Source organism: Hemibagrus wyckioides, linkage group LG09, assembly GCF_019097595.1.
Source record: "Hemibagrus wyckioides isolate EC202008001 linkage group LG09, SWU_Hwy_1.0, whole genome shotgun sequence".
Lineage (NCBI taxonomy): Eukaryota > Metazoa > Chordata > Actinopteri > Siluriformes > Bagridae > Hemibagrus > Hemibagrus wyckioides.
The window spans coordinates 17,438,961-17,462,257 of record NC_080718.1 but is presented as its reverse complement, the minus strand read 5'-3'; the positions used below and the strand labels follow the sequence as shown (position 1 = coordinate 17,462,257).

The 23,297-nt window shown below is 39.6% G+C and overlaps 1 protein-coding gene across 8 annotated transcripts in view; it reads left to right on the top strand.

Annotated features, from left to right (window-relative positions):
• The window catches only part of kiaa0586 (KIAA0586 ortholog), an 86,616-nt gene extending 76,189 nt beyond the window's left edge, over nt 1–10,427 (top strand). For 4 of the 8 annotated variants that reach the window (XM_058399012.1, XM_058399009.1, XM_058399004.1 and 1 more), the window contains 2 exons: nt 5,560–5,622; nt 9,973–10,426. In XM_058399012.1, coding sequence (XP_058254995.1) covers nt 5,560–5,622; nt 9,973–10,109 — 200 coding nt within the window. In that variant the 3' untranslated portion in view covers nt 10,110–10,426. Of the gene's footprint in view, nt 1–5,559; nt 5,642–9,972 lie in introns of all 8 variants that reach the window. The other 4 variants (XM_058399008.1, XM_058399006.1, XM_058399010.1 and 1 more) reach the window with 4 other exon arrangements.
• Nucleotides 10,428–23,297: the final 12,870 nt, after the last annotated feature.

Here is a 23,297-nt window from a genome sequence, read left to right as displayed (position 1 = left end):
CCGTTTCTTACTGGTTCTTTTATGCTTCACCCATCTCCAAAATCCTACACTATCTGCATACTACTGTACATGTACTATACATGCCGTAAACATGGCACAGCATTATTTATTAGGCCTGTAAAAGCCTGTATATAAAAATATCAAATTCTTTATCAAATAAGGCATGCTATTCTCTAGTGGTTGTCTGTGGTATTTCAGTATGCTGCCAACTATTGGTCTATACTCAAGATATGATATTTTTATGATAAAAGTGTAATTAAAAGCTATTGGCTGAGCCATTGAGTAGATTAGTGCCCTCACCCTACACCCACTAGACTGTGTGTGTTAAACTCGTGCCATATGCTAGTCTAATAGGTTTATTCTCCATTCTTCCACGGTGCAGAAATGTGTTCAGGATTTAAGGTTGTAGTATATAAGAGAGGTGCGTCTGTGGATAAAGGGAGTGAGGCCTCCTTACAGTTAAACCAATGCTGTTTTTCTTTTGTCCCAAACAGCCCTGTTTCTCTCATTTCTCTCCCACCTCATCTGGTTTCTATCAGACCTGCTCTCACTGCCAACTAATCTTCTCTATCACTCTTCTCTCTCTCTCTCTCTCTCTCTCTCTCTCTCTCTCTCTCTGTCTCTCTTCCCCTCTAGCATATGCACACACATTTTTGTTCTTTTATACACACAGGCACTCACACTCTTTCTCTGTTCCTCATAGACATTATTATACTGTTATTCTCTCTCTCTCTCTCTCTCTCTCTCTATCTTTCTTTTCCTTTCTCTCCCTCTCCCTTTCTCTCTCTCTCTTTTTCACACACACACACACCCAGACTCTCTTCCTCAAACACAAAACACAGACTTTATTATTCTCTCTCTCTCTCTCTCTCTTACACACACAAACACACACACTGTTATTCTCTCACTCTTTCACCGTCTTCCTCGTGGTGTGGAACAGGCTCCGGCCCCCTGTCAAAGCTCTGGCACTAGTCTAATTCTCCACAGCTCACACCAGCATCTTGAATCCATCAGCGTTGTCACATATGCCCAGCTCTTCAGCAAGCCACAGCCCCCTACCAGGAACCTCTACTGTAACTGTCCCTGCTCACGTCACTCTTTGGATTCTTCTCCGTTTTTCTGGATCTGACATTACCTCTAGTAGATTTTTCATTACGCATTTGTGAGAATTCAGAAGTTGTACATATGAAAGCCTGAATGGTTTTTACAGATATGTAAAATCTATCACAGAAAGAGTGCTTAGCTGAAGTGGAAAAAGAGTTGGCAGCATGTGTGATCACATCTTGTTTCTGGTTGTGCAGAATATTCTCGTAAACTTCTTTCTTTAGCCAGACTCGTTTTTTCTGCACCGTTTTTATCTATTTATCAATCACACGCCTTTCTACTAGTGTTTCTCATCATCTGTATTCTTTATTTATTTATTTACAGTTGTTTGTTTATTAATGATGAACAAGTGCTTTTTAATTCATGTCAAATATCTCCCCACTTTATTTTGATAATGGTCACCATCAGTGACCATCAGAAGATACTGGGTCATTGCATTAACAGTTTTCATGGACTTCAGTGAGATTTGATCATAGGTAATTAAATAGCTTTGAGCATTGAGGCTATAATGTGTTCTTGCCCTGAGTTGATACAGTGCAGCATCTGGCTCATAATTAAATTTCGCTCCTTACAAGGGATGAAATTAAATTACTGTATGCTGAATGAGCCATCGGTTGATTGGGACATTTTAATGCATCTGCTGCAGCACTCAGCCTGAGCTTTTAGATTTTAGCATGCTTGTATAATACATATTAGCATTGTGAATATCAGTGCTTGTGTTGATGATGGAGAATGTTTCCCAGTGCTGTTTTTTAAGGATGTATACTAACTGTGGATTAAATATAGAGATTAGTGACTTTCTGGCTGACCCATGTGTTTTTCTGATCTGATCTGAGGATTATGCTTGCATATGCTAACATTTCCCAACTCTTGATATTCACATCTTCTATTCTAAACATTATTAACCAACAACTTGGTGCTATACCATTTCACACTGATCAAAATTTGATCAAAATGCACAAAAATTTATCAGCCATATTGCTCTATGCTAAATATTTCTCTCCCTCCCACTCCTCCCCACTGCTAATAATTAGAGCTCCACAGACAGATGTACCCCTGTTCACAGATGGTTGAGATGCTGGGCAGGTTGCCCATGGATCCTCTCTTCCCTCTCCCGTCTCTACTGATTATAGCTCATACACATTCTCAGTCATACCTGAGCTACACTCATTACAGGACAGTCATTAAATGCTGCAGAAAAAATAAACAGAAATAACTAAAAGATGCCTATTGCAGTGATATGCCCAGTATTGTGTATATATAATAATGATGAATTATCTTGTCATTGCTTTCGTTGCATGTGGCACTGTTAAGAGCTACTTTAAGTACAGCACATGTAATTATAGAAACTCATTTTGGCACCATTTAGAATTTCCCTGGCACATTAGTGTTTTCTGTTCAATACTCTCCATTTGAAGAACATCTCATTTATAAATGTATCATAAATAAATAGGTTTTGGCTTAAAAAAAGAGTAAAAAAGTGAAATGAAATTTGTGTTGTTTAAATAGAAGTGGTGGAAAGAGATTAACCAAGTGTGGTTCTGTGTGGTCTGATCATAATTATGTTCGGTCCCCCAGCAGTTTGACCCAGTCACTCACAAACTGAATTATTTTGGGTGGTTCTTCTTCCTGTCTTCCACAATGCACAACAAAAACACACTGGGATTTTTGTCTGCAGTGGTGTTTTTTAGAACGTAATTCAGTTTAGGGTTTAGCATTGTTCCTGGTTTGGTGGTGTTTTTCAAAACAGGCTATGACCTTCTGCTAGGAGGCTTATAAATATGGATTATGTATTGCTTTAAAGGACATTTCTTAAAAGTTCCTTTGTGCCTCATTCCAGGCCCTGACTTGATTTCAGAGTCATTTCACCTTTGGGTTTGACCTTATTGAAACTGGTCTGTATGAAATCTTTCCATTTTGCTCCATCTTTTTCTGAAGCCTGGTCTCTGAAGGTCCCTCAGGTCCTCTTGGGACACACAACCCACTTCTCTAAAAATAACCATTAGTACAAAGCAGTGGGTTAGAGCAGTGCACGGTGAGTGGCCCCATTTTGGCATGTTACCGTATAAGCACTGATTGATTTCACTTCTGCTAAATGCATCGGACTGCCTATTAAAAAAAGCATGCTGAGCATTAAGGGTGGAAGGTTTTATATTTGAATTTCCTGTTACACTGTGTTGCCAAAACTATAGCTCACAAGCCTTTAACAACAGAGTTTGGTTCTCCCCTCATAGACTAGGTAGATGTATGAGAGTTATAACAGATACATGCTGCCACTATGTAAGCCTGCTGCTCAGGCTAGGCTTATTTTTTCTGCTCAAGCAATATCTTTCAAAATATCAGTCAGCAAATCCATGCATGGGGAATTTCAATGTCTTTTCCAGACTCTGGCTTGTGAGAAGTATTGAGACATAGCTTGTGCTCTCCAGAAATAGTATGACTGACCTTTGAAGAGACACTGACTCTACCTGTCTTATAGAGGGCTCTTTTTAAACAAGTCACCCCTCCCTCATGATGAAGATGGATAAGATTTCTTCCTTCACTGTCTCTGACCCTAAGCAATGGCCTGGCTGACCCTCTCCCCCTTCACTCCTTGACCTCGTTTTACGAGGGCATGGCCTCGGCCACTGAGCCCTCCACATGGTAGTTCTGGTCCTTCACGCACGGCTTGCACTCTCTCTGAAGCCAACACTACATACATCCTCCTTGACCATCTCCAGATAAAGGGAGCTTTGAGGGACACTCTCCCATCCTCTCTACCCCTCCCCTCCATGGCCCTCCCTGTATGGAAGTGAAATCGTGTAAGGAGAAGTGAAGGGGTGGATGAAAGCACTCTTTGGCTAAATGCAAATCCCCTTTACTCCTGATGCTGGAGTTTTCCACTCACACAGCTGCCTTTCCCCAATCCCTCTATCAGTGGGAGTTCGGCAGGACAGAAGGGACTTTCCACAAGATTCTGGCTCTGAACTGAACCCAAGCCCCTCTCCCTCTAACCTGGTGCAGCCTCTTTCCTCTCCGGGGAGCTGGGTGGGGTTGTGTGGCCCTATATCCAAAGGTCACAACCCCTGACTTTCAATTAGCACTCTTGGTATTGTGTCCCCCTAGTTTCAGAGGTAGGACCTGGTTAAAAGAAGAGGGGGTGGTTACTTTGCAACACAATGCCTCAATAAGCAGTCCATACAGTTTTGCCCATCAGTGGTGTAAACAAGCAAGGAGAAAAGGATTAGTTAACAGAGCCATTGAGGTCTTTGATTGACTTAATCTGTCTTTAGGGGATAGGAAGTTTGATGGGTTCCCAGTACTCTAGGTATGACCCCTTCCTGCTCTCCGTTCACCACCACACTGCTCCACCACTGCTCCTCCCTCTCTTTTCAGATTCTTCTGCTCTTAGACTGCTAAGTAAGTGCAATACATTTCCTTTTACCATTGCTGAGATAGAGGCCTTCAGAAAAACGTCAGACTTTTCCCAATAGTTTCCCAGTGGTTTCCCACCAAAATTCAATTCCTAATGAGGTGTTTAAGATGTATTTTTGCTAATCGATTGTTGAGGCCCATATCACATGGTCACTTACAGTCTAAACTTTGATACATTCTGCATGTTTTAACTTGCACTCTACTTTCTTTCCATGCTGTACTCCCTGGGTAAATGTGCTGAGCCAAAACACTGTTAAATGCATTTGAACCAACTCAAAATTCATTCAGACAGCTAACGTATTGGTTATTTCCTGTAGAGTACCTAAATCCATTGTATTGCTACCTGTCAGGTCAAGTAGCAGCTCTGTAAGTCTATGCTCTGTCCCTGTAGACTGCACTGCCTCTTTCACTGCCCACAATCATCTTTCCTCTAATAAACAGCATTTTCACTGCATACTCTACATCAGTACAGACAGTATAGACACTTTTGTTCATCTGGATGGTGATGCAATATAATACTTATAATGCCTCCAATATAAGTAGAAATGACAAAGTGCTTTCTCCTTTCTGGCCACTGTTTAACAGTTATACAAAGCATGGTCTTTGTCCACTGAATCCATCATGTTTCATGATTGTAGGATGTTCAAATAACTCGACAAATTCTTGTATACTCTAATCTTCAGAGTTTACAGGTTTTGGTGTTGGCTTGCAGAAGGAAGAGTGTAAATGTGAGCGTGTCTCTCTGTTGCATACCTAGTTATGCCTTTAGGGAAGGTGAAAGGTGTGTGTGTGTGTGTGTAACAGTTGTGTGACTGTTTCTATGCCAAGCTGTGGCCTGTATTTTTCACCTTGTGCTGCTGGAACCCTGGAACAGGAAATGAAGATTCCTCCTGAGATAACTTTTTTGGACAAACCTCAAAAGTGATCTTTTGCAAAGAAACTTTGTGTTTGGTGCCAATCTTCAACCATTTTGTGCTCTGCTTAATGTTTTAACTCAGTAGGTTAGCGTGTTTATCCCGTGCCTGTTTATCTTTTTCTCAGAGTTGCTCCACCAAAGAAGGAGCTCGAATGACACAGCTGTCTGCTTTGAGGACATGGATAAAGGTATTCTGTAAATAGTTTGGTATGTCCTGATTGTTTTCACATGTTTTTCCAGCAAAAGTCATTCTGGCAGTGACTTCATTCTCATTTTTATTGTTTCAGCATAGCACAGAGCCTGTCGTCATTTAACTGTTCTCTCAGCTCTGAGCTCTGGTTAAAACAACAACAACAAAAAAAAGGGTCCATCAAATACTACCTACAGAGGAACGTTCCAGAGGCTTTAACTCAAAACGAGCACTAAACAGTCTTGTGCCACAATCCCACACACACTCGCGCTCCCACCCTAGAAGCTGAAAAAAAAGGAGGAGAGACAGAAGAGCAGAGGGTGAGGGAGTAAACGGGGGGGAGAGTGAGAGTGAGAGTGGGGGTAGACTCATCTGTCAGCGCTGAAAGCTTGGAACAGGGTGGAGAACATGCTTAAGTGTTTGCAGGTGTCTTTAGAGAGAAGACTATAGAAAGCTTCACAGAAAGCTTGTGTGTCTTATCAGATATTAAACACAGTTGCAGACTTGAATCAGACCTTTCTCGTACCCTACCACTTTGGAACATGTCCAGCTGTTGCTGATGTCTTTCATTCTTTGTCTTCCTTTATTCTTGGTGTTGCACCTGGCCTTTCTCACCTCAAGGTCATCCAGTAGTTGGACACTTTGACCTGCGTTATCTTCTCTTTTTATCCAAAGCGTGACATTTAAAAGTTATGCTGACAGACGAGAAATTCTCACACCACCTGGCCTTGTGTGTGAAACCTCAGTACCAGTCCATTTCAGGCGTATATAACTCTGTGTATTTGTAGAAGGGTCCTGGAGAAAATTATAAATTGCTCATGAATAGAGTAAAAATTGTGAGCTGCTTTTCATGTCAGCAGGTGTATGATCAGGAAAGGGATAGAATGACTTGACCTCTGAAATATAATATATAATATACGCACGCAGACATGCCCTGGGTGCTTCTAATACAGGTTGTACCTTTCATGCCTTGTAAATACAGATAACATTTTATTGAAAGTTGATCTTTTGATATCTGATATCTGCAGCACATCTCTTTCCATATTCATTATTGTCTGGCAGTGCTGTTCGATGCAAAGTGGCTGTACCACAGATCTATTTTTCATTTGAAGGAATGGCATGTCACATGTTCGATCTCATTCATAACAAATTTCAAATGGAGAGCTGGCATACATTACTGTACATTTGCACAGCCGCTTCAAAGACGTCCTTGAGTTTCCTAATAGCAGTAAGAGCATGGAAGCTAATCTAACACTGCACTTAACATCTATTTCCTGTGGAGAAGCGTTTTCATATATCCAGACCAGATCATAATATCATAATAAGTGATCCGGTGTATGAGGATAAACAGGAAGCCCATGTCCCAGATATATCACTTCTTAAGATGTAAGGCATCTGATCCACTTGTTCATTATGATAGAGGGTCAAGCACGGTTTTCGGCTTGTTTGCAGCCTCAGGTCCTGGACAGTATGTTTAGTGGTAAGCTTCAGGGTAACATCTTCATGCCTGAAGTTAATAGACGTCGGAGGACACAAATATATAGTGTTTAAAAGCGCAAGTAAATTATAAAAAAAAAAAAAGGTTTGAGATGTCATGACCTGAAGAGGGCGGTTAATTTTTTTCCAGCCTGGACTGTAATGATTAATTAATGTGTTCAGTAAAGAGATGATTAGTTGCAGTTTTATCTGTTGATAGTTTAGGTTGAATTTGTATCCAGGTAATTCCTGGCTCCACAAAGGGTTCACAATTGGGTGAACATCTGGCCCATTGTTCCAAATGGAAGTTTTCAGAATAGCTGCTTCTAGAGTCAATTCAAAGGAAAAATGGAAACAAATGTTTCTCAGTTTCAGCATGACTTCAAAACACACTCATAAGCACATTCCTAATTAGAAAAGCAGAGAGTGCATCTTAGAAGTATTAAAGTGTCTGGTCTCCTCCTCGGCTGAGGACGCCCTCCTCTCAGCGGTGTCTGTCTGCTCGCTTTATTCTGGATGTCTTTGCTGTGCTGTTCGGATCCTTCCGCACAGCTGTGAATATTTGCTAAGGCCCACATAGAAAGTGAAATCATTGCCTTTGCACTCAGACTTCAAACACTTGGCAGGCCACTGGGCGTCACGGCGGTCTCGAGAGGAGCAGCAAAAAGGCCAGAGCTAGCTGAAGAGGTGAGCAGCTGCCTGGGATGAGACTCCTCTTTGAAGCAGTGATACTGGGAAATCTTTTCAAACAATAAGCTCCCTCTCCCTCATTCGTTCCCTTATATGATAGTCTCTAATGGAGCTATAAAAGTATCTTTAGAAACATATTTATGGCGGTTTTATTGAATGCTAGTTAATGCTGCCTGTCACCATTACCAAGCCTATTTGGATCTGAATAGCTGAAGGCTGTTTACATGAATTTCACCCTTCAAAGAAGTTCTGATTCCACCAGTCTAACTCCCACTCACCCCATCCTTCTTACTCATAAGCACACACACACACACACACACTGCGTTTCCCACTCTCATCTGCACCCTGAGGTGCTGTAGTCATACTAGATATTGTTGTTTGTTGCTCCAAGATTCTCGTACGGGAAATAGGCCTGAACTTCTTGCAAACAATGTGTGCAGCTTATAGATGGTGTGCTGTGCTTCCTGGAGGCTTTGCTCTCATCTGAACCCTCTGCCAGTACCATTTCACACACTCCCTCCTTGTTTATGTGCACTGAGACTACTATCGAAGACATAGATCTGGAATTACGTTGGCTTCGGCTTTTAAACCTTTCTGAAGTCATTGCAGTGCTGTCTGGGTACAGTTACGCTGTTTGCCGTTTTAATGTCTTTATACAGTATAAAGTTTATTTTCATATTAATCCTTCTAGATCTCTTTTATGTATGTAGTATTTAATATCCCTTGACTAGATGACGTCTCTGTTCAGTTTCAGATCTGACCCTGATTTGAACCAAATGCAGAGAGCTAACCAAATATTTTGTGGGTTTGCTGGCAGCATTTTTTTTTTTTTTTTACATTCAAGCAGAAATGAGTGTCCGAGACCTGCTATGCATGACGTATTCTGGATATCAGAGCTGAGGAACACAAACATTTCATGCTGAATACAGTTCACAGAAATATTGATGCTTATTATTTTTTTTACTTAGTTCTATGCTTCTTAACTCTGTTATCGTCATTATTTCTATACAAAATTTGTCTTTACATTCATCTTTGCTACCTTATCTCTTAATCATCCAATAAATGAAATATTTCTGCAAGAATCGCTCCAGCTCTAAACCTTTCATCTTGCTTCTCTACCATTGTTTTCTGTGTTGTCTAACTCTGTGCAGTCTGAAACGGAAGTGCAATACGTTCTATGCAAAAGAGCTAATAAGTATTAACTTAAATTAATTATTTAATTATTGATTAAATAGATCATCTGACGTTTGGCAGCTTTTGTCTTATATTTCTAAAACGTCAACACAGTGTTTTTTAAAATCATGTTAATATGTTAAAGGGGATGTTTCAGGCTGTAAAACACTCAGCAGCTGTCACCATCTAACAGCCTCTACCACATCAGAGCTGATTTCAGACACTGGTTGCTCTCTGCAGTCACAAAGCTCGCTCTCTTTTAATACTGGACCGTCCCTGTGCCATTCGTGTACGCTTCACTGATCAGGCTAAGTGCCTGCGTGGCCTCCAGGTCGTGCCTCCTCCACACAAATGATGTCTGTTTGTTTAGCCTCTTGAAAGAGTTGTTTTACAGCCTGTATAGCAGTGGTGGAAAGATGAGCAGCTGCTATAAACAGCCATAAACGGTTGTTTGTATAGCAAAACAAATATCTAAAATTTTGGGCAAATACAAAATAGTAGTCAAACCTGATGAACTGCACAAACCTAATATGATGAATTGTGATAAACCGGTTCAATTTAACAACCCATCAATCAAAACCTGCCTTCATTCATTCGTCTTTAGTAACGGCTTTATCCTGGTCAAGGTCATAGAGGATCTGGAGCCTTTCAGGAACATTGCATGTTAGGCAGAAATAAACCCTTGATATAATATCACTCAATCTTTGCCACTCAATACGGCAATTTAGGGAACCAGTCGTCTTGCTGGCATGTTTTTGTGAGCTGGGAGGAAACCCACATGGACATGGAGAGGACACATGAAATTCCTCACACAGTAAACTGAGCTCAGGATTGAACTGCCGACCCTGGAGCTGTGAAACTTTTGTGCTGTCTGCTGTAGCTCTGTGTCACTGCTTTCTCATTATAATGCAGATATTTCAGATAATGCCATCACAGCTTAAAGCCTGATCTCACATTGCTTTGAGATACATTATGAATGAACTTTTTTTTTATCCATTTCATCTCACAGGATCTGAAGGTGCTCAACAAGCAGGAGGAAGCCTAGAGCTAATGTCACTTCAGCTGCTGTCTGGCCAGAGGGATAGTCGGTCTCCCAGTATCAGCACTGTGGAAGGTGATTCAGACTCCTTCAGTGACATGTTCTAACACCTGTGGAGCTACCTCAGTGTCTGATCTCCTGCAGGCCTCAGTGGACAGGAGCGGAGGAAACCACAATCAGCTTTATCTGACTGGAGATGTGGGACCAGGGTGAATTATTTACACTGTGCCTTGTGAAAGGATGAAATTATATATCTTGTAGTGAAAGTGTTGTGCTTAATGCATTAATGCACCACACTCGCCATAACAAGATCAGCGTGAACATTTTATCCTGTGACATTCAAGTGGTTTTAATTGTGTGAAAAGGAAAATGTGCTTATTGGTTAGTCTTACATGGTTTTGCACTTTTAAACCAATAAATATTTTATCACTAAACATCTCTGGTTGTTTAATATCTGTTTCATTGACATTGTGGTATTTTTCCACTCACATTCACTCTTAATTTAACATCACTGCATTTTCCAGAAATGGTAATTTCAGTTCAAAAGTTTGTGTTGGCTCTCAAACACGTGGCTACATGGCATGTACCCTATTGTGGTAATGGCCGTGCAGAACATTACATTACGTGACTGGGTTTCACCTCATTACTGCCGGGCTATTATTATTCTAGAGAAAGCAGTACAGTTTATCAGATGTTGCTTCGCAGCCTGCTGCAGTGATGATGCTCATCTAATGAGCATCCTGTTTACTTTCCAGCAGCTCAGCCAAAATAAAGAAGGCCTTAAGTCTTCACCAGCAAACTCGGCAACAGTGCTGGCAATTTAGGCAATAACGAGTGAAGTTACTCACTAAATGTGTAAAAATTGTGCAAGTAGAATCATATCTCTGAGCAAGAAAGGATTTGTATCTGACCATAATGTAAATATTTGTTCATATAATGTTCTACAACCTACTAAGCATTTTTCTCATACTGACGCAGAAGTACATAATGAAGGAACTTTTTCCTGCTTATTCCAGGTTTCATCAGGGTGATACACTGCCATGTTCTTTACTGAGAGATCCTGTGGGAATAAGGGTTTTTTTTTTTTTTTTAACAGCTCTGCTGCAGCCTCTGGTCTGATAAAAGGAGAAGATCAAGTGAGACAGGAAGTGACAGGCCTGGAAGTGAGCGTATACATGTGGTAAAGTGAGACTTTCCAGCTCTCCAAGTACCACAACAAGCTAGCTTAATGTCAGCATGCTTTATTTACAAAATCAATTGTATGAAATGTGGTTGTGGTACTGATGTCTTTCCCATTTTAACTTACATAGACAGAAATTCTTTATGACGCTGAGCAGCTGTTGGTCTGATTTAAGAAAAACATTTTTGTATAAAACGTATCTAATGGATATTTTCTGGATCTCTGATTGTAATTCTGCTCACGTACTATTGGATTTGAAAAGATTATTAAGCGTTCTTTTTAAAGGACTGGTATTTGATGAGTGCTGCATTAAAGCCAAAATGCTAAAAAAAAATCAGCCTGCTAATGAAAAGCCAGCCTTGATCTGTTTGATTGGATTATAATGAGTGAGTGGTGATGGAGCGGGCCGGATCAGGCTGGTCTATAGACGAGGCTAAGCCACTTTTAAAAACCCCAGTGCTGGCCTGATATCACACACACTCTCTTAAATGTTTTCTAAAGACTAGGTTATGAGCCAAGAGTGCAGTCAGTTCATATCCACCCCTCCTCCTATAGCTCTCTCCAAAAACCCCTTTCAGTTCCAGTTAGCCAGCTGTTTATCAAAGCCAGATGTGTCAGGCAGGAAGCTGGCGGAAATCGAGCGTGACATTGACCACTCTTCTCTTGCACGATGGAACACTGGGAAGACACCAAAAAAAAAAAGACTTCACCTCTCTGTTGCACTCAGACAGCTTGGCCTCTCAAACCCAGGGGAGTTGGCAGTAGCCCTTTAGATCCATGAAGACTACAGCCAGCATAGAAGCCTGGAGTGAGTTGTGGACAGGGGCGGACAGGGATGTCAGAGTAGGATGTCCTTCAAATGATCCTTACTTTTAATCGCCTCAGAGAAAAAATGGAGCAATTTGCATTTAATCAAACGGAGGGCAAATGAATCAGGGTTATAGCGAGGGTGTGTAAATCTTTGCTTTTTTATATTACTTCATCAACACTGAAATTATTCCGCTGTGAGAGTGCAAAATTAATGAGCAGATAGACATCTTCTGAATATGTTAAGGTTTCAGATTTGCAGAGTAGAGCTACAGAGTGGAGCGCTGACTGAGGTGTTTTGGTAATATGCTAATGTTGTCACAGAATAAATATTGGAAAATAAATTAAGGCCACCCTTCGTTAGAAATGTGTGTGTGTGTGTGTATGTGTGTGTGTGTTGCACGTCTGTCTGAGGACTGAATGTTAATTGATGCTGAAGCACCTGTTAGTCATCCATATGTATGACAGCAGCACCGAGGTTTCATGAATAAATGATCTGTAAGCACAGATGCTTTAAAACTGTGAGGCTAAAAAATAGTGTTTGACCACACCAACAGCGTTTTTAAATTGGCCAGAATCCTTCCTTAGGTAAATCTTGTTTTCTCCTTAAGGCAGTTAACCTTAAACCATGCAGCAGGATACGATGAAGCAGAGATGGAGAAAAGTAATGATGCATTGTCTGGAGATAAAAAGCAATATGTCTGTCAAATCATTGTGGGAGTGGCAAAAGATAAATGGCTTTCTTAAAGGATTTTGGGGCAGTTGTGCAAGCCTTTGAATCTGTTCCAGCTACTGGACCCAAAAGCTTTGATGAATGAGAGCCGTTTGCACAAAGCAGTGATAAATAAGAGCAGTTACTCTTCAGCAGGATGTGAGTACTGAGGCGCTCTGCCCATGACTTTGGAAGAGTCTGGTATCTTTTGTGCACTTTTCTAGCCTCAAACTTGAGAAAAATGAATGATTAAATGTGATTGGAGCTTTATTTTTGAAACACCGTGACAGAATGAGCATGTCTGAGTAATATAGTCAGTGGGTTACAGAGAAACTCATCAAAGAATCCCCTTCTGAAAGTTATTAGAGTTTTGAGTGAAGCCTTTGGTTGTAAAGAAACAGTCAATGGCTGGTTATCTGCCATGTCAGGCGACTGGCTTCTTTTTATGAAAATTAGTTTTTGACTGTGTTTATTGGTGAAACATTCCAGACCCTTCTGCTTTACCAGTAATTTCCTTTCATTAAGCCTGAGATATTCACCTGCTCAGAGACTCTTTCATTATTATTACATCCTGACATGCTAGGCTCATCTCCAAATCCTTCATTCCCCAATATTATGCCCCATGGGGGCATTAATAATGAGTTCCCAATGCCAATTAGAGATTTATATGAAATGGCATCTTTTAATTAATCATCTAGAAACAGTTGTGCACTGCTTTCAAGGAGTCTCAGCAGCATGGGGGGATATGAGCACGTCTTTAATGAGACTATTAAAGTTTCAGAGTCGGATGTGAGAGTTTGTTTGGATACACACGCCAGGTTTGATCGCCATGCTTGGACGGTGCGGTTTCAAGCTTGTTAATTGATGCTTGGGAGACATCTGATTATCTGCCTTGGTGTTTTAAGGGAGGCTGGTTGAGGATGCGAGCAGTGGGGGAGGAAATAAACTGGCCAGGAGCCAGTCTATATTAAGTGCTGTGTTCTGCACCAAGACTTATTTTCTAGAATGATATGCATCCTTCTTTGTGTAATGCTACACCTAAACATTCATCTTTCTGTATTTGTACAGTACATGAATTTCCTGGTTGCTTTTAGAGCTCAGATTCTGGGTTTCCTTTTGCTTTTCCTCTAAAGGATAGACACTGATAGAGACTTTCATAGCTCCACAACTGCATGTGAGAGCAGTATGGAATTGAGTGAGATTATACAGTAGACATTCATTTAATGGTCATGACCTTAGATTGGAGAGGGTACAAGATAAAGCCAGGGAGTGAAGTGAAGAAATAAAACAGAATAGGAGACTACGGTTCTGACTGTGGAGAATGTATGTTGTTTTAATGTAGATGACCTTGCTATAACATCCAGTCTGTCTTATCTATTATCTAGTCACCAGTGGTTTTTTAAAAAACGGGAATGTTTCACATCCAAATGTATTCCAAATGATGTTGCAACCTTTAGGGAGTTGAAAGTCAGATGGAAGGAAAAACTGACTGTTTTTCTGAGTCACTGACTTGAAAATGCAGAGATTTCCAGTCAAATGACATTAAAGTGTTTCTGGAAATGCAACCACTGTCTTTGTAAGGCACATCCAGCGTTTTACTTTTAATGCATTCCCTCAAGTGTAACAACAGGGATTTTTAGTCTCTTGTTTCCTGGCATAGGTAGACAAAAGCAGCTGTCTTAAGATGTCTATTTTGAGTGGATTCAGTGACCCTCAGCGAGCTCCGCAGTCAAAAGGCAGGCATGCTGTGAGGAGAGGAAGTAAGACCGTTTTTATTCTCCACCCCATGCACACACCAACACAGACACACAGCTGTTTCAGCAGCTGGACACACAGAAAGAGAGAGAGAGAGAGAGAGAGAGAGTGCTGGATGTGGCCTCCGCTCACACAATGACCCTTTATATGATCTGAGTTGGACTTTTACTACAACCTCGAGCCTGGTGATGATGGAGGGGCTTAAACAGGAAAGAAAAGGTGTAATGCACACCACACACTTCACACTTCACACTGAAGCAGTTTTGGCCTCTGTATAATGACCCAATTATTGATATGCCGCATGAAATATAGTCATGTGAAAAGAAAAAAATAAATACACTTATAAAAGAGAAATAGCTAAAATATATTTATATTTAGGCAAATAAAACGGGTATATTTAGTGTACATTACTGACAGTTTGCATGAAGGTTGATAGTAGTGGAGATGTTCAGTATATGGAGGATTTATTACTCATTCAGACGAGCCTATATGTGCAGGTGGAGCAAGTTTACAGGGCAAAACAAAGTCATGAATAATGGGAGTGAATACACACCCACACAGAGAATGAAGAAAAACTGTTCATGTAATCCTTAAACACAAGGGAACAGAAAAGAGGAGTCGAATGGATGTTTTGCTTCCAGTGACCCGAATCAGACAATGTTGTTAAGCTTGCTGCAGGCTCTATACCTCGTCTGGACGGATCAACAAAAGCTTTAATCACCACCAAGCTCAGACTGGGAATGCTGGATGTTAATTATCTTGCATTGTTTTCTGTGCTTACAGTTTGCTAAAGCAAATTTGGTTACAATTAAGGGAAGGACAAACCATCTACAAAAAACAAAAATCTCTTTTGTGGTTTGTCACTGACGCAATAAGAAATGCTGGTCTGAACTGAAAATAGCGTTGATGTCGTCAAACAGATGCTTGTTTAATCCAAGGGACTGACAGCTTTTCAAATCTCCAGGCAAATTTTTGTTCCCAAGTCTCAGTTACTGAAATGCATTGTAAAATATATTGTGACATTTTGCTCAAAATATTCTGCAGGTGGACAATGATTGCATTAGATGCATAAATGAGCAGTAACGTGTAGTGCAGTGTGGATCCTGGACAGACTTTAAGTGCTCTTTAGGGAGTCAATACTCCTCTCTCACTCCTGCTTTCCTTTGGTTACTGTCCAACATAGAATAAATGTCTATTATTCTATATTCTCTAGGTAGAATTGAAATATTTTCTCTTTTCCTTCTTTCCTTGCCTCTTCTTGAGAACAATGCTAGAACTATTTTGGGTGATTTGATTAACGGTTGGAAAACCATTGCTGAGAGCAGTGTCTTAAAACTTCCATGGAACATGGAAGGGCTGTCATGCTCCCTAAACAACTGCAGTGTAAAACCTACAGATTTACAGACTAAAACTTGGACATTCTCGCTGCTGGTTGATAATAGCATGGTTTCAATCCCAAACTCTGTGAAATATGCATAGTGTATTGCGGTAAGCCTACTCGAAATCTCGTTAAACTTTAAATGTGTATTGACTGCTTTATATCCAGCAGAGTTATTTGTGGTGGTGGTGGTAGTGGTGGTGCTGGCTGTGTTATAAAACCTGGGGAGTTTTAACATTATTGTGCTAATACTTCTCAAGCATAATTGATGATAAAACCAAGGTACAGGGAAATTTTGTTTTTTATGAGATAAGGGGCCCCAAAACAATCTATGTGGAAATAAACAATACTTTAAAATTCACCTTCTAAATTTTGAGGTAAAGGTTGTTTGGCATTTTCTCCCCATGCCCATGTGTTTTGTGGCTTCCTCCCAAAAAATATAAAAGTTGGTGCTTTGTCTATTGTAAAGTGTGGGTGTTTGTGTGTACCCTGGGATGAAGTGGCATCTTATCCTGTAATTCCTACGTCTCACCTGGAATAAACTCATCTGAATTTGCTACAACGCAGTATTAAAGATGAATGAATGGTCCACATGTAAATTGGTGTAGTAATGAAAAGAGTAGACACCAGCATACTATCATCCAACACTGATTGCCCCTACATTACCAAGTCCATGTGTGTAATGTCAGGGCTTATATTATTTAAATATGGTAGTCTGGATGCAACAGTCAAAAGAGACTCCACAACTTTACCGAAGCCTTGTGTTAATATTACATTGGGCAAGGAGAGAAAGGCAGAGAAACCACACAGTTTTTCTAACTTACATCAAATCTTTAAACAGTTAAGCCCTAATGGAGCCCATCTTTTACTCTTGGTTGCTTTTAGAGCCTGACTTTGAGCTGACGCTGGTGCCCACCCATCAACACACACACTCTGGCTGTGCAGATGTTTGTTTGATCTGGCCCAGAGATTGGTGGAACGTTGGAATTATCTTTGGAACTGCGTTGCCATTTAATTAAAGTGATTAAGGGATTCTGGAAAAGTGAGGGAAAGTGGTCACTGGAATGATTTACGGTTTCGAGAGGGTGAGTGATGAAATGGTGAGAGAGAAACATTACACAGAATAAACCCAGCTGAGCATTACTGAGAGACTGCTGAAAGTGCAAAGCAGCCTCAGCTTAGAAAAGGGAAAGTTGTCTGCCTGTGCAAAGTAAATCACTCCAGAACCCTTTTATTATAAGGTTGTATGCATATCATTTAATTTTATTATTGTTTGATATTGTAGTGAGATGTAGTTTAATTTTTTTGTCATGATGTAAGTAGAGCTGAATGTTTTCTGTCTGCTTTCATAACTGTTATGGCGGATAACTCAGAGAGCAATGGCTTTCTCTAGCTGGATGATGCCTTGTATACAGTGTTATAAACACTCATTGTACACCTTTACACCTGCTCATTCCTGCAATTATCAGCCAATCACTTAGAATCAGGACATTGTATTAAATCATGCAGATACAGAAGTGAAAAACGTAAGAAAATTGGTGATCTCTGTGACTTTAAAAAGTGGCTAAAGGCTAAATACTTGCATGTGCACTGTATAGAGTAGGCTATAGAGGGCCTTTATTCCAAAGCCTATGTAATGAGTATGAATCCTTCGGGGTTGGGTTAATTGTTTACCATTTTCCAGGGCAGTGTTGTGACCCATCGTAGCCTTCTGTCCTGAGAGGAAGACTGAAACAGGGCTGAATCTGTGGAAGATAATGTCCTAAAGGGATTAGACTTCTGTCTCTGAGACTTAAGATGAATTAGCAGGAGATTACACTACCCTCCCTCATGTGCTCTAGTAATTGTCGTAAATACGAGTTTTTAAAATAGACGTTGCATGTAAACATCAATTCATGTTGGATTACAAATTAGCTTTCTGATAGGAGTTTACTCTAAATTCTGCCTTTCTAACTTCTAGGCCCTTGAGCAAAACCCATAACACTCAAAAGCTCAGCTTTTTTTGGTAAATGTAACTCACTCTGGATAAAGGAATCTGACAAATGCTATAAATGTAAATGTACTGAAACAGTTTTTTCCTAGTTGTAAAGGTCAACACCAGGAAAATTTGTGCATCGAATATTTTTCAGAAGAAAGTCAGGGTGGGGTTTTCTAACAGAACTGAAGCATGTAAATTGCTTACTCATCAGAATGTGTAAGGTGCCCAGAGAGATCTCCAGGCTTCCTCAGGTTGTGGAAATGTGTTTATACACAAAGGGCCTGTTTTTCTTCGAGGAACTATCAGTTGTTGTGGCAAAACAATCTTTCGGCTTACTATTTTCCAGGTATTTCTCCCATGGGAAAAAGGATGAGTAGAGACCCCACCCCCGAGGCTGCACCCTTACGCAGTGGTTGCTGGGCAACACCCTGAGTGAGAGACATGGGAATGGTCAGCGTGCAACGGGATTTGGTCTGCACTTCCTGGGTTTCACCCTATTACATGGGTGGTACAGTGAAACTGCTAATGACGTACAAAGTGAGAATGGGAGTACACGGTGAATTATACCTGAAACAGAAGATGGATACTGCCAGGCCCTTTAAAATGCTTTAAGTGATACATAATGAGTGTAAGGATTCACTATAAAGAGGCTTTATAATGAGTTCAATCTTGGCCTGACATTTGCAATTTTCTATGCTTCCTCCTGTTTACATGTACAGAAGCTGTATTGCTAGGCAGCCACTGTGTGTGTCTATGTATGTGTTTCATCTGTCTTCATGTGTCTGATGCCTACAATCTCAGTCTTGGATATCTTGCTCAAATTAGCAACACTAACAAACTGCAATGAAAGAATGTAATCTTGACCTGATAGACTTCTGATCTGATATCCCATTTGTTGTGTTGTACTTCGAGTGTAGTGCATGACACCAGTATTTGAATGGTCTAATGTTTCTTGTGTACAATCGAGGTACATATGTACATTCTGATCTCCTGGAATCAGGCCACAGGCTTTGGGAATGTATGAGAAGGCATGTGAGAGTAAGCACTGAGGCAGAAGCTAATTGGCACTGTGTGAGCCCACATCGCTCAGCCATTAAAACTCTTAATGACCGAGACTCTGACAGTAAGGAACTACTTATAAGAGCTGCCTGGCAAGCCGGACCAATGGTGTGTGTGTGTGTGTGTGTGTAAAGAAATGAAAGGACCTCAGCATTACCTCATTTCAGTTCTTTCTAAATGATGCATTGTTTATTCTTCTTCTGAAAAAAAATCTTTTTTTCTCATTTAAAGGTTTTAAAGAGACCTTTAAAGATAAACTCATGGACACAGCTTAATGCATTGCATAAAGTTTGTATTATGGATTTACATGTTTAGAGTCTGTATGTGTGCTCAAGTCTAAATCTGTTCCGCAGGGATGAAAAGATAATTGTGTGCAGTGCTGCTGTTTATGCAAGTGTATAAACTTGGGTTATGTGTTATAATGCATTGCCTTGCTTTATTACCACTGCCAATGGTTTCTTCTTGATGTAGACTTAACTTTATATTGTTGCGGGCTCGTTTATTTATTATGCTATGTAAAGACTTTTTTTTATTACAAAAACAATTAAAAGACAAGTGTGCACTTTTGCTTCTTAAGAATTAGGGTTCCATAAATGGCAAAATTCATCAGCAGCTGAACAGTAGAGCAGAAATGCAATCTCAGTGTAATCTTGCACATGCTGGATAGGAAACACCAGGCATGACCAACCAGGTAAACACCTAGTGAACAAATACGTCTAATTTTCCATTTTGTGCCATGTGAGAGCTGTTAATTAGCAACAGTGTCCAAATGTATGAGCTAGTTATCAGGCACACATTTTCTCTTGAGTGCTAACATAAAGAAAAAGAGTCGGACTCAGACTCAGACCCCTTTTAATGTTTCATACATGCATATTATATTCTTAGTAGGTTCTGTATATAATAGTGTTACATTGACAAGTGTGTTAAGTTACACTAAGGTTGTCTTTAACCCTTTTGACCAGTATACTCCAGTCAAACTTTTTAGAAACAAATGAATTATTTTGTGGCCATAAGCCTGATATAAAATTAATCAGGACACTGTTGGTTTTAATGTAAGACATTTTTGTTTTGTTTTTTACCTCTGTTGGGGGTAACCTTACACACAATTTTTCAAATAATAGATGCTTATGAACAAGCACTTGCGACATCTTACAAAGCAGAAATGGGTTTGATATCACCATTTACTTTGAAAATAGGACCCGTTTGGGGGAAGCTTTTCTATGAATATATTGCCCCTAGTAGGCTAGGTAAAAGCAGAAATACAAATTCTTAAAGTCTACTTTCATATAAGTTATTAATCACCACTGTGGAGTTTGACATGACTAAGAAATTCAATGCCGAACACTGGCACTCCAAAACATTCGCAAATTACATTTTTTGATCTTTTCATCATAACTATAACAAATCAAACAATGTTCACAGTCGAAAATTCAAGAGCATAACTGTGGCCTTGTCTACTTTTCTGTCTGCTGACTGTTGGTGAGAGCACACAGAGTTGCCTTTCTCACAGCGTAATGAAAAGAATCACCATGCCTTTCACATTATAATCACAAAGCTGAGATTGATTCAGCCTTCACACCCACTGTGCCGATCTCTGCATTGAACACACAATGTGGGGCTGAGTTCAGGTCTAGACTGTTCTCAAAGACATATACTCAATCTGTAATATAAAATTCCTCCAAGGAATAACAAAGGCAAGTTTTAAACATCAAAAATATTTCTGTTCCCCTGTAAAATAAATATAAATCAGCATTATACGCTAGAGAGATTTGGCTCATCAGTGAAGCATTTGTTCTGTTGTTACTACATGTGTAAGATTTGTAAGCTTTGAAATCGCTCTCACAGCGATGACAGAAAGGCAGAGAAGCTTTCTTAGAACGATTATAACAAATCCAGGGCTTGCATACTAGCATACCTCTTTAATGTATTAAGCTTTATTCTTTATTTTTTTGTTTTGTCAGCATTTAATAGGGCTGTTTTCTTGTTAAATGGTCCATGTAAAAATTGATCTGATAATTTCTGTAACTGGTAGGATTGGATTGTGAAACCAAACCTCCTTCTTCAGGATATTAGACATTATTTTTTTAGCAGCCATTTAGGTCAAACCTAAAAATAATATAATATAAAATAGGCTGGGATTGAAATGAGGATTTTTGTGCATTTGGCAAATGGATCACCATTTCATGACTGCTTGGTTGTAACATAGCATATCCTGCCCCATGCCAAGAAAATCATAGCTTTAATCATAATCTTTTGTTATACACTTCACAGTATCTGGTTCTGAAATTAGGCAGAAAGATTAGTATAAATGGAAAGCTAGAAATTATTTGTAAATAATAGAAAATACAAATAGTATTCATCTGAAGCTGGGAACGTGGTGATAGACGTTGTTACTTAGTCACAGTTATTTTAGATTCACTAACATGAAAACATGGCATATGTTCTTGTTGTAGGTTAGAAACTTGACACTCGCCCTCTGAAGTCAGTGAGGAAGTTCATAGTCTATAGATTGGATTTATCCTGTTTGTTTCAGAGATTTGATTAACATGCCACAAAGAGCATTTGCTTTGATCCAATTACAGAGCATGTTTACCTCGGGTCACTTCCTGTTCCGGGTGTCACAGACCCTGCCTTGGGGCACACAGCTATCATGACTGCCTCAAAATATTGCTGCTGTCAGGACGTGTGTGTGTATGTGTGTGTGTGTGTGTGTGTGAGAGAGAGAGAGACCGACCAATAGGTCCAGTCTAATGTTTCATTTAAGGATGTTTGTGAAGGGTCAGCAGCTGGTTTGCAAACATCTGTTCCTCATAGAACTGCCCATAGATCCAATTTCCTAAATCCCTGTAATGTTTAGAAAAAGAGATTAGCTTTGTGCTTGCCTCATATTGCTCTCCTCCTCTCTACAACGTCTTTCTGCTGCATGTCTCGCTGCAAATCAAACAGAGCTGCCAGTGCCACTAGCTGTAGTTGATGGACAGAGACTTGAGAGGTGCGTTTGGTTTTAATTAGCTGCTGAGCTGCAGTGCCCTGCTGCAGAATGAAGCCATCCATCAGTGATTAGAAGCACCTAAATTATTCCAATTCCAGGGACACAAAATCCTCAGAAGCCAGAGGCTGTTTCTGACATAATTTGCATTCATCTTTCTGAAAGCTCCCGTTCTCCAACCTAAATAATAACCATTATACAGTGTGAAATTACAAAATAACCATTAAATCTTTTGAGACAAATTAGATTACTGTGATTTATCAATACATTTTTTTTTTATTATTACAATGTTACAGAGGCTGACTTTTTTTGTTAAACAACATATCAAATTTAGATTTATTAAATAATATTCATAAAACAAGCATATCATGGGTAAATGAATACTTTTCAAATGGATTATTCCTTTCATCCACACAATTTATTCTTCTTCAGAAAGTGGAACTAAGCATAGTAGATTACGTAGTTTATAATACCATATACCTAGATTGCATTAAAATAGATGAATTATTATTATATATATGATTATGAGCAATATATGTGCACTTTTCTTTGGCAATGACAAAGCATCCAAAAACATTACTAGCAAATATTATTTACTTACTGAGCTGACTATAAACAAATGAAACACCCTGCAGTTAGAATCAAATGATTTGTAGATTATATTATTTAACATTTATTTCTTTTACTACTTTCTATCCAAATTAGGTTACTACATATATGCCAGAAGAATGTCATGTTCAAATACCAGGAAGTGGCACAAGCTTTTAATCCAAATGTTACATTAAATGACTTAATTGATTCCACAGATTGGCCTAAATTAGTTTCAATGACTCTGTTGTCTGTTTTGAGTTCTCGATTAGTCTAATTATCTGGTTGAGATACTATATGTGGGTGCAGGCTTTTATTGCTCCATGTGGTAGTAGTATTAGGGGCAGCTGTGTGATCACTGTACCAGAGCAGGCATGCATATGCTTTTTTTAGTACCTAGATATACAGAATTATCTGTGTGTGTGTGTGTGTGTGTGTGTGTACTGGTTCATACATATGTGTATATATATATACACACACTCTTGATCTGTCAAAGTTGCCACAGGCGTTTGGAAGCACAGCTTGGCCTTTTAAAGAACAGCAGAGGGCAGGCATTCTCCCTCTTAAATTTCACCCACCCTTTTTCTGTGTGTGTATAATACCAACATGTATTCTTTCTATATATTTTAATTTCGTAAACACTATTCATGTAACGAAGTTCTGTGTAATAAAACTCTACTATTTATTTACTATCATAGTCAACAGAAGACTATCTTTTTTAAATATCTTTAAAAATCATCAGTGGACTCATTGTTCTGATCACCATAATTTTGGAGGTATATGAACAGAACTTTAGGTCATCTTAGTGATCAGTAAATAGTGACCTGAATCTAACTTCATTTCAGGTGT